This window comes from Triticum urartu, unplaced genomic scaffold (genome assembly GCF_003073215.2).
Source record: "Triticum urartu cultivar G1812 unplaced genomic scaffold, Tu2.1 TuUngrouped_contig_5172, whole genome shotgun sequence".
NCBI lineage: Eukaryota > Viridiplantae > Streptophyta > Magnoliopsida > Poales > Poaceae > Triticum > Triticum urartu.
Genome location: NW_024115824.1, coordinates 11,170 through 22,466, shown reverse-complemented (window position 1 = coordinate 22,466; position 11,297 = coordinate 11,170). Strand labels below are relative to the sequence as shown.

Here is an 11,297-nt window from a genome sequence, read left to right as displayed (position 1 = left end):
GCTGTCCCCCTTCAAATTAGCCCGCCATTGTTGGCTCCCTTCCCGCTCAATATTTGGGAAGAGGACCAGGGCCTCTATAAATAGGACTAGCCACCCACACAGCAAAGGGGGTTCCGGTTCGGTCGATCGAGAGAGAGAGAAAGGTGGCTGAACTCCTCCCAGCAGTTCATCGCCTCAGCCAAGAACAGACCCTCGCGAGGCTGTTCTTCCTTGTATTGTTCATCATCATCAGCCCAAGAGGCAATCCACGCACCACACACTGGAGTAGGGTATTACACCACAACGGTGGCCCGAACCAATATAAACCTTGTGTCTCTTGTGTTGTTCTTTCCTTAGTTTTAGATCTTAACACGGCGGAGGGGTGCAGAAAGATAGGAGGCGAAATCTCCGCGCGCACCCCAGTGTTCGAACCTTAAGGGTCTGCCGGAACCCGAAATCCGACAGTATCTGATGACAAAAATGTCCTACTTCCTTGACTCCAGGATTTTCAAACTGTAGAATGTGAAAATTTGGTGGACGTTCCAAAGCTGCCTGCATGTCTTGAGAAATTGCACATCATTGCTTGTCCAAAGCTGATGTCCATGCCAGCAAATCTTGGAGACATAAAAAATTTGAGAAAACTCGAGGTATTTGAGTGCGAGGCACTGATGACATTTCCAGATGGAATGTATGGAGTGCCTGCACTCAAGAAGCTGTGCATAGAGCGTTGCCCAAGGGTAGAGACACTACCGGAGGGACTCCTGCAGCAGCTCCCAGCCCTGGTGAAGCTATGTATCCGTGACTGCTCCAACTTGGAGGGAGCCTTCTCAAGAGGAGACGCTTACTGGAATCTGGTTGAAGGAATTCCACAGAGATCAATTGGCTGAGCCCATGCGCTGAATGTGCTTAGGTTGCCTTCAATTGGGATACTTGTGACTCTGCTTATGTATGCCAGCCTCGTGGAGTTGTGTGTTCCAACGAGGTACATATACCCTCATCTATTTACCTTGGTTCTCATTCTTTGAAATTATACCTTGGTCCACAACTTTCCACAACACTTTGTAACTCAACCTCTAATTGTTCATGGAATGCTCCATCGATCGGTCTGTTAATTATATGTTGAGTACAACCAACCTAGAGTTGATGTCTTTGTACAGTCAAAACTCAAAAGCACTTGTATCTGCTATCACGTTCAGATTATATGTTGAGTAAAACATTCTGAAGAGTCTTCATGACTTTTTCAGGTATCTGCTATCATGTCCTAATGAATCGCATTGGGTACGAATACTGCAGTTGTACCTGTACATGCATCACAACAGTAAAGGAAAGCCATTTCTTGTACAAATCCCTCTGTTCCTAAATATAAGACCTTTTAGAGATTTTACTATAGACTACATATATGTAGTCTTATATTTAGGAATAGAGGAAATACTTGCCGGTACGCACACGCCATGGCGCATGCATTGCCTTAGTATGATACTGTATACGTTACGTACATACTTTTGATTCAAGAATACCAGATTGCCAGTATGCAGATCTGCAAACGCATCTGTTAGGTTCTGCCATGGATAGATTAGATTTTCTTAGCAAACTATGGTCATAGCTTTATGGACTGAAATGAGTCAATATATATTGCACAATGTTCAAATAATAACTGTAACTGCTTGAAATAATTCATTGACTGGGATTTCCTTTAGCTCACCAAATTGCTAGTTCCCAATCAAGTATGTCGTTCTCGTCGGACAGAAGAGGAGTTTTTTGTAAATACAATATCTGCTTACTTAAATAATGAATCTTTGCACTTACTTATGGCAGAGATGCATACATGTCTTCCAGAGTTATGCATAACTTCACCTTCAGATCAATTAGATCGTATTCATTTTTCCTTTGTTTGTCTTCATATGTTCCTTTAAATCTGTCATCTCAACAAAAGTTCACACGCGACAGACCAACTTGATCGACCACTCATTTTTTGTGCTTAACCTACATAATATACATGGCCATGGTTTTTTGAAACCCTTTTTTTACTACTGCGACACTAGAACCTCTGCATTATATATTAGTGGTACAGTAAGTATGTACTTAAAAAAAATCAACAAGAGGTGTACTGCTTCCACCGTTAAAAAAATTTGTCCCCCTCTTGCAGCAATGACAATCCACACATTTCCGACCTGGCACTGCCGAATTGATCATGATGTGCGTGTAGGATGTCGTTGTAAACCCTGTGTGTAAAGCGTGGTGCGCACTACTCTACACTACGTTGCTACGTTGTCTTGATTCAGCTGTCTGTAGATGACCCTGACGCTTGTGCTGACTGCTTCTTCCACAAGTTCCCTGCTGCTGCTGCTGTTCATGATTTTTGCCGCGTGGTTACAAGTGCTGTTGCGCAAAAAAGGGAATAGATGAGTATTCCCCGTCCTCTCGTTCAGACTTCAGAGAAGCAGAGCCGCCTGCCTGTCTTCTGAAACTCTGAAGTGCTAGTATGCTGGAGTACTTAACAAAAAAACTACCATAATTCGTGGAACTGTGTCTACAAACTATCACTTTACGAATTTGTGCGAAAAACTACCATTTTCTCATTAATCTTTGACTAAAAACTACCATTTAGACGAGTAGGAGGAGCAAGGGGCAAACCTGGGCATCAAATTCAGACCTTTATCTCTCTACTACTATAGTACACAATTTTTTGAATTTGAATCTACCTTTTTCTTGCATGTTTTGTCCACCAAATTACACAATGGATTCATTTGTAGCCGTCCACTTTATCAGATCGAACGGCCCACATTACCCGGATTCGCCACCCACCTATTCCCGCCAAAGGCTGAGAACTCAGACGCCTCTTCTGGAAAACTCTACAACCCACTCTCGCCTCCAGCAAATCGATTCCCGCCAAGGCTCCAGCAAATCAATTCCCCGCCAAGGCGCAACCTCGCTGACTTCACCACCACATCCATATGCTCTGTATGAAATTTCTCTAGCGTGTACGTCACACACCGCGATCTCCGTCAGCTCATACCCGCCGTCCACGCCCCCAGTTCCTTCCAATCACGTCAACATCCAGATTGCAGCTCCGCCATCGTCTCCTTGCAAGCTTTGTCTTGGTTCGAATTTTCTTGCTGCCTGTTGAGTCCAGGTTCATGAGAGCTGGACATCCTACTACAACCAGCTGACCATAGTGCCACCGACGGATTGACCACAAGTGAGCTATTCCTTCTCTAGGTGGCCCATCCTAATCTGTTCCTTTGGAATTCTGTGATGATTCTTTTGCGTGCGAATGTTACGCAAGTGATCCTTCTTGCTATCAATTATATGAAATACATATTCACTGGTCTGACTGTAGCTGTTGATTTTTCTGCTTTTCTTGCACGCAAGGTGTTTGTGCTTTTGTCCAAGCAGCTATCTGTTGGTAGACTATAAAAGGCAGTGCTATTCTGTTCATGTCTCATATCCGTTTGCAAATTTGAGTATGCTTTAATTATTTTTCTCGGATTTGGCAAGCTAAAAATGGTCTAATGCTTATATACTGTAGGTTGTGGCTGAAAATACCTGGCTTATAACAATCAAGAATCAAAGTCATAACCGCTAGCCGTCCAGTAAAACCCAATAGATGGAAGGCCGAGTTCCTTTCAGAGATATTACAAATGTTCACTCGACGACTTCACCAAAAGGGAATCAACGTACGTTTTGTTATTACCGATATCTTCTACTTATTATCCTTATTGATCGCTTGCCTTGATATACTGTGTGTTTTTGTTTGTTTTGTTTGGTGGGGAAATAGTAGTTGTGGTTGCAGAGCAGAATGATCCTTTAGCAGAAACCAAAAACGCTATGCAAATGAATTCTTCCCAGCGTAAGCTTTACCGCGACCGGGATAGGTATTTGCAAATGATTCCATATCAGAGGGAAGCCTATCTGCAAAGGAATCGTGAGTATAAAAGAATGCGGCGTGAGTGCAGTGCAAGTTGTAACAACACACAACCAGCACCACAACAGAAAATTTGAGAGCTACTAATAATAACCAATACATGACAGGTGACTGTTCTAATCAATAAAATATGCATTACAAATTTTATCAATGGCCGTTGAATGTTCGTTTATCTCATTATTTTTTATTATATGATGTATAATGATTGGGTAAACTGAACCTACATTACAGGAGAGGAAGTCATGGCCATTTCAAACTATGAGAGGCACGATTCAGTTTTTACTCAGCTAGGGTCTTCATCAAAAGGCAAGCAAGGTTGTATATATAATTAATTAAGAAATACTACAGTAAAAATTTATTTATTATATTTCATTACACTGCCGTTGACTATTTTTCCTTGAAAACAGTGGCAGAAAATGGTGGTTCTGAGACAAGCCGTCCAAAAGCTGGAACTCGGTTCACTATCAGTCCATCTGGCATATATTTATCATCAATATCCTCGGAAGAACAAGCTGCAAAATATGAATTGAAAAATGTAGGTCAGCGTAAGCGGCAACATTGCACCAATGTGTACTCACAACTGTCACATGACCAGGAAGAAACACACGTACAAGAGATTTGTGGCCCTAATAAAAGAAAGAGGTCAGAAAAAGAAAGTTGTAGTACCGCACGGGATCCTGGTAGAAATACCAACAACTTGCATGAAGACATCATTTATGTGCCCCAGGATTATTTTCCTGTCGTTCATGGTAATTTTAGTCATAAAAAAACAATGATTCAATCTATATGCAGCACATAACAAGTATTTCATCTATTTACAACTAGATATAATTTGTCAACAGATTATCTGGCAAATACCAAAGACAACATTGAGTGCGATGAAGTGGACAATGAAAGTCTTATGTATAATGGACCAGGTAAGCATTGACTGGTACTTTGCTCAATCATTCATATTTATTTGTAATACTTTACTAAAATATTACTTTAAAAAAATACAGGTCTTGACTTTGAATCATATCAAGAACCAAAGCATGTTACAAAATGTATACAAGCAGACCCATATGATCGTATATATCATAATGTGCCCAGTGGTCATCATTTTCTAGAGCGAGTGCCCAACTGTAGACATTGTAATGCGAAAAGGTTCCAATATGAGACACCAACTTTTTGTTGCATGAATGGAAAGGTGAAGATAGTAACCCCAGTGGTTCCTGACGATTTGCATCAGTTGTACACGAGTCAGGATCCAAATGCAAAATACTTCCAAGATCATATACGGTACTTCAATTCTCATTTCTCTTTTACCTCTCTTGGTGTCATCTTGGACCAAAGGTTCTGCAATAGGAGGTCTGGAGTTTACAACTTTCGTGCACAGGGCCAAATTTATCACCGTATTGACCAGTTGGTTCCAAAAGAAGATGGCCCCAAGCATTTACAGTTATACTTCTATGACACGGATGCAGATTTGCAACAAAGATTTCTTCACTCGCCTAACTTAAACCAAATTCTCATCCGGAAGTTAGTAAATATACTTTCAAGTAACCCTTATGTACAAATATTTAGACACCTTGGTTCTATTCCAAACCTTGATGAATATATGATTGAGCTCAATACCGATATTGCCTTAGATCAGAGAGTATATAATGCTCCGACAACATCACAAGTAGCAGCAATCTGGGTCGAGGGAAATAATCCTCGAGGTCATTTTGACAGGAGTATCATGGTGTATGGTAAATCGGACAAACCACAATACATAAAAGCATATCATGGTTGCTATGATCCATTGTCATATCCGCTTTTTTTCCCGAAAGGGGAAGTTGGATGGAACTTGAATTTACCAAAAGTTGGTCCCCATGCTAGGAGGACGAGAAATGATCAAACAAATGCTCTCAATGAAGAAGGCAAGTTTTTTGCCAAGTATACTTTTTTATTACTTTGTTTCAGATTCATTTATCTAACCATAAATTGCCTTGCACGCAGGGATGGAAAAGAGCCCTGGTTCTTGTGTGTCACCAAGAGAATATTATTGTTATAAGTTATAAATTCGAGATGGAGATTTCAACGTCTTACTATTCGGAAGGCGATTAACTCAACAGTATATTGTTGATATGTACATCAAGATTGAATCAATAAGGTTGGCTTTCTATTTACAACCGTCAACTCAAGTTCTCATACGTGCAGATTTATATCAAGGATTGGTTGATAGCGTTGTAGCTGGTGAGACACGTGCATGCATGACAGGTAAGCGTATTGTGCTCCCCCCAAAATTTATTGGAGGACCAAGAGACATGCGTCGAAGGTATTTAGATGCAATGGCATTGGTCCAGCGGTTCGGGAAGCCAGACTTATTCATTAGAATGACATGCAACCCGCAGTGGGAAGAGATAACTAGAGAGTTGGAACCAGGCCAATCACCACAAGATCGTCCAGATTTGGTAGCACGGGTCTTCAAGGCAAAGTTGGAGGATCTTAAAGATCTTTTATTCAAGAGAAAATTATTTGGTGAAGTCGTCGCACATGTTCATGTAATAGAATTTCAGAAGAGAGGCCTACCGCATGAACACTTCTTAATTATTCTGAAGTCAAATTGCAAGATTACTAATCCAGATCAATATGATGAGATAATATCAGCAGAGATCCCAGATAAAGACAAATACCCTGTATTACATGCTTTAGTTATTAAGCACATGATGCACGGACCATGTGGAGTTCTCAACAGTAAGAATGCTTGCATGGAAAATGGAAATTGTAGATACCATTATCCGCGGACATTCTCAGATACAACATTACAGGGAAAGGACTCATATCCAATTTATAGACGGAGGGATGATGGTCGTCGAGTGCGCATTAGGGGTGCGGTGTTGGATAATAGATGGGTTGTTCCTTACAACCCATATCTACTTATGCGATACAATTGCCATATCAATATAGAAGTTTGCTCGAGCATTAAGGCTGTTAAATATTTATTTAAGTACATATACAAAGGTCATGATCGCGCCTCCTTTGTCATTGAGTCCAGAGGAGATAATGTTGTTATTGATGAGATTCGTGAATATAGGGATGCAAGGTTTATATCACCTCCAGAGGCAATATGGAGGATTTATTCTTTCAATCTAAGTGAGATGTCACCTCCAGTTTTGCAGTTGCAGGTCCATTTGCCAAATATGCATCTTGTGCATTATGAAGACTCTGATAATTTGGATAATGTTTTACGCAGAGAATCATCTTCAAAAACAATGCTTAGTGAGTATTTTAGAATGAATTCTGTTGACATTTACGCGAGGAATTTCTTGTATAAGGAGTTTCCGGAATATTTTGTGTGGGATAGCAGTTGCAAAAGTTGGAGACGTCGCAAGCAGAAACGAATTCAGATTGGGAGACTTGTGTCCGCGCACCCTGCTGAAGGAGAGCGTTATTACTTGAGGATTGATAGAGGCTAAGGTGTCCCAATGTTTCGATGAGATGGTGGCTATCGTTTTCTGTGGGAGTCGACCTTGACGATCCGACTACGAACGTGCGAGACGTCGCGCCTTAGCAATCGCTAAACCAACTTCCGAGGGTTATTGACCACGCCGGAGCACGATCAACCTGACCACGAGGGTCTGTTTCCTGCGAGCAAACGAAGAACAAGCAAGAAACTGAGATTGCAATCTGGATATTGCGAATATAAGATGAAAGCTTTATTGATCAAGGTGGGCTTCTGTGACGTCTTGGTCTGGTCGTTGGACACATGATAGGATGGGCACGAAATTTTTTTTTTCACTTTTTTTTGGAAATCAGGGCAGCGACGACGAAAAAGTGCGACAAAAAATCACTATGATGGCACGTGGCTCAAAAGACTCAGAAAAGCCTAAAAATAGGATAGGGAAAAAAAAATTTGCCCGAGAAAATTTTGCTTCAAAGTCCTGAAATCATCACTTGTAACTCCGTTCTTGATCCCCTTGCGCATGCCATCAACTCCATGCGTGTTCTTGCTCCAATGTTCATCCTTCTCCAAGCTAGGCCCTTCATTTGTAAGCAAAACAAATGTATCCAATTTAGGCAGCATCATAATCTCATGAACATTAGAATCATTACCAAGAAACGAAAGTACCTGGTAATTTAATTGGCGTGCGCGAGCTCTAGTAATTGGTCCAGTATATGTAACAGTAGGGGTTGTGGGTGTAACAATGGTATTGATGTCTTCATCAAGGATACTACTAAACCACGTCAGGGGAGCCAAATCATTTGAGGATCTACGAACTGTTGAAGGTACTATTTTCTCGACTTTTAGAGAGGCTGCACAGAGAAGGGGTTTCATTGAAGATGATCATAGTATTTCTGATTGTCTCAGCGATGCTGCGACATTTCAAATGCCCTCTGCACTTAGAAGACTTTTTGCAACAATTTTAGTTTTCTGTGAGGTAACAAATGTCCGTGAACTATGGGATAAGCATTTAGAAGCCATGTGTGATGATTTTCGAAGAGAAAATGTAAACGCTGAAGTAACTGAGCAGATGGTGCTTAAAGATCTTAGAAGTCTGTTATATTCAATGGGGAAGGACATAAATAACTTTGACTTGCCATGCTTATTGGATAGCAATGATTTAGAGAGCTTAAGTTGGAGAGAAGTATGTGATGAGATGTCTATTGAGGTTGAGCAGGAACACTTGGATTTGTATGACAAACTAAATAGTGAGCAGCGACTTGCTTTTGATGAGATAATGACTCATGTCTTGCACCAGAAGAGTATGGTTTTTTTCATAGATGGTCCGGGAGGTACAGGGAAAACATACCTTTATAAGGCTTTGCTCGCAAAGGTGCGGTCAATGGGACTAATAGCTATCGCAACAGCAACCTCAGGTATTGCTGCATCTATCATGCCTGGCGGTAGAACAGCTCATTCCAGATTCAAAATTCCAATTAATATTCAGGATGACAGCATGTGCAACTTCAGTAAACAAAGTGGAACTGCAGAATTACTTCGGAGGTCATCTTTAATAATTTGGGACGAAGTTGCTATGACAAAGCGTCAAGCTGTGGAAGCACTTGATAGATCTTTGCAAGATGTCACCGGTTGTGGATCACCATTTGGAGGGAAAGTAGTAGTGTTTGGAGGTGATTTTAGACAGGTTCTTCCGGTGGTGAGGCATGGCACTAGAGCACAAATTACAGATGCTACACTAAAAAAGTCTTATCTTTGGCCAGACATAAGACATATCAAACTATGGCGCAATATGAGGGCATTGTTTGATCCATGGTTCTCTGATTTTCTCCTTAGAATTGGTAATGGTACAGAGGAATCAATTGGTCAAGAATACGTGCGCCTTCCTGAAGAAATTGTTATAGGTTACACAGATGAAAAGGCCTCTGTTGGTAAGTTAATTGATGATATCTTCCCTTTAATGGACAAAAATGGAAACTCGCCATCTTATATTAGTGCACGTGCCATTCTTTCCACAAAGAATGAATATGTGGATGAGTTAAATGATATGCTTATTGACCGATTTCCTGGAGAAGAAAAGGTCTATTACAGTTTTGACTCAGTGGTTGATGATCCACATAATCACTATCAACCTGAGTTCCTAAATTCACTCACACCTAATGGCCTTCCTCCACATATTCTCAGATTGAAGATCAACTGCCCTGTTATTTTGATTCGCAATCTTGATCCTTCTAATGGTTTATGCAACGGTACAAGGCTTATTATTAAGGCATTTCAAGATAATGCTATTGATGCAGAAATTATTGGCGGACAATATGCTGGGAAGCGAGTGTTCCTTCCACGAATTCCTCTCTATCCTTCAGAGGATGATGTTCTCCGCTTCAAGTTTAAGAGAAAACAATTTCCAATTCGGCTTAGTTTTGCCATGACAATCAACAAAGCCCAGGGTCAAACCATCCAAAATGTTGGCATATATCTTCCTGAGCCGGTGTTTTCTCATGGACAACTCTATGTTGCTTTGTCTAGAGGCACATCAAGACAAACAACTAGAATACTTGCAAGGCCAAATAAGGAAATTGATCCATCAGGGAAAAGCACAAAAAATATTGTCTACAGGGATGTTTTGGTATAATCCATGTACATGTTGTGTACTGCAGTGTGATGTTTCTAATATGGTTGTATTCATGTAAATAGTATCCAGGAAAAATAATGTTAGATAGGGTTTCAGTCATTAGCTTGCCTTATGAAAATTGTAGGCCAAAAGATATGTTTACAGGGGTAATATTCTAGCATGTACAGTACTTAAATCTATAGATTTACCATTCTTCCTCAGTTAGCGTATAACAGAAATCCAACAACATAAGTGAGCACATATCATTTTTTATGATAGCCATTGGGCTTCACAAGTATATGCAAGAAACATACATTTTTCAGTTTTAACATACAACAGAAATATTAAGTCAACAGAAGTAGGCATAGGGCAGTTTCCTTTCTTTTCTGAATAATCATACAAAATCAGAGTTACAAAGTCATTACAAGCCAACTCAACAATGGAGGGATATGCCCCATCCATAGATTACTAAATAATAATAGCGGAGGAGCCGTGGAAGCGTGAAGTGTGCCGGCAGCCTGCCGGCGTGTGCTGTTTGAGGCCGTGGCTGCCGGATTCAGGCGCCACCATAGCTGTTGATGACGATTGGGCTGGGCGAGGTGAGCAGCCGAGCACGATTGCCGGATGTCCGGGTCGTGCGCTTCCCCGACACCCTCGCGGTCCTCGGGTCGGCGTTCGGCGGGTCGCGGGGCCAGAGACGGGAGGAGGGGCGGCGGCGCGGTGCTGCTCCGGTCGACAGTTTATTTTGAGAAGATTTTTTTCTTTTTCTCTAAGGGAATTCCGCTCAACATAGGGGCAGGGAACTGACCTGTGTTGACCCAGTGGCAAGCTTCCAGGTCCATATAGCCGAGTGTTACGCTGTTGACCCAAAACCACATTTTTTAGACTAAGGCAGGACGCAAAAAGGTCGAGCGGCCTGTTAAAAAAACAGAAGGTCAATGAGCTGAACGGCCATTCTCATGAATTTTACGATGATATTTACCCATTTTTTTGTGAAGTCCTAAATATTGGAATTTTTGCAGCAGACCTGAAATATTGGATATGCATGGTAGAATGCATTATATTCCATCTACGTCCAAGTTATGTACAATGCATGCAGATGATTATTTTTTGAAGGTCGCCAAGAGGTTGCGAAGCTAAAACTCCATATAAAAAAGTGCTTCATTTTATTTAAAGTTTTCTTATCTGTATGAAAATTTTAGTTAACAACACACACGTGCAAAGCACGTGCCTTCGACTAGTATGTAGTATTCTGAAACTTACTGGCCGATAATTTAGTGGCATTTTGTCTTGTACATTTTTTTGCATGGTAATATGTGTCTCATTCGTATCACAAAGTACAAAGTACAAGTCGCGTA

At 41.0% G+C, this 11,297-nt stretch overlaps 1 protein-coding gene and 1 long non-coding RNA gene across 2 annotated transcripts; both read left to right on the top strand.

Annotated features, from left to right (window-relative positions):
- Positions 1-2,837: 2,837 nt before the first annotated feature.
- Positions 2,838-3,973, top strand: LOC125528871. Its single transcript, XR_007292482.1, has 3 exons — positions 2,838-3,178; positions 3,509-3,656; positions 3,758-3,973. It is a non-coding gene; the product is annotated as an uncharacterized LOC125528871 (long non-coding RNA).
- Positions 3,974-4,131: 158 nt separating this feature from the next.
- LOC125528870 lies at positions 4,132-6,850 on the top strand. Its single transcript, XM_048693293.1, has 4 exons — positions 4,132-4,219; positions 4,312-4,653; positions 4,747-4,821; positions 4,903-6,850. The coding sequence occupies exons 1-4, from the start codon at positions 4,147-4,149 to the stop codon at positions 5,937-5,939; spliced, it is 1,527 nt and encodes a 508-aa protein (XP_048549250.1). The 5' UTR covers positions 4,132-4,146; the 3' UTR covers positions 5,940-6,850.
- Positions 6,851-11,297: the final 4,447 nt, after the last annotated feature.

Excerpts from the sequence above, each read along its gene's own strand:
- LOC125528870 (XM_048693293.1), top strand. The coding sequence starts at position 4,147 with ATGGCCATTTCAAACTATGAGAGGCACGATTCAGTTTTTACTCAGCTA. Across the intron at positions 4,220-4,311 it reads TTCATCAAAAGGCAAGCAAG|TGGCAGAAAATGGTGGTTCT; the intron begins GTTGTATATATA and ends CCTTGAAAACAG. Across the intron at positions 4,654-4,746 it reads TTATTTTCCTGTCGTTCATG|ATTATCTGGCAAATACCAAA; the intron begins GTAATTTTAGTC and ends ATTTGTCAACAG.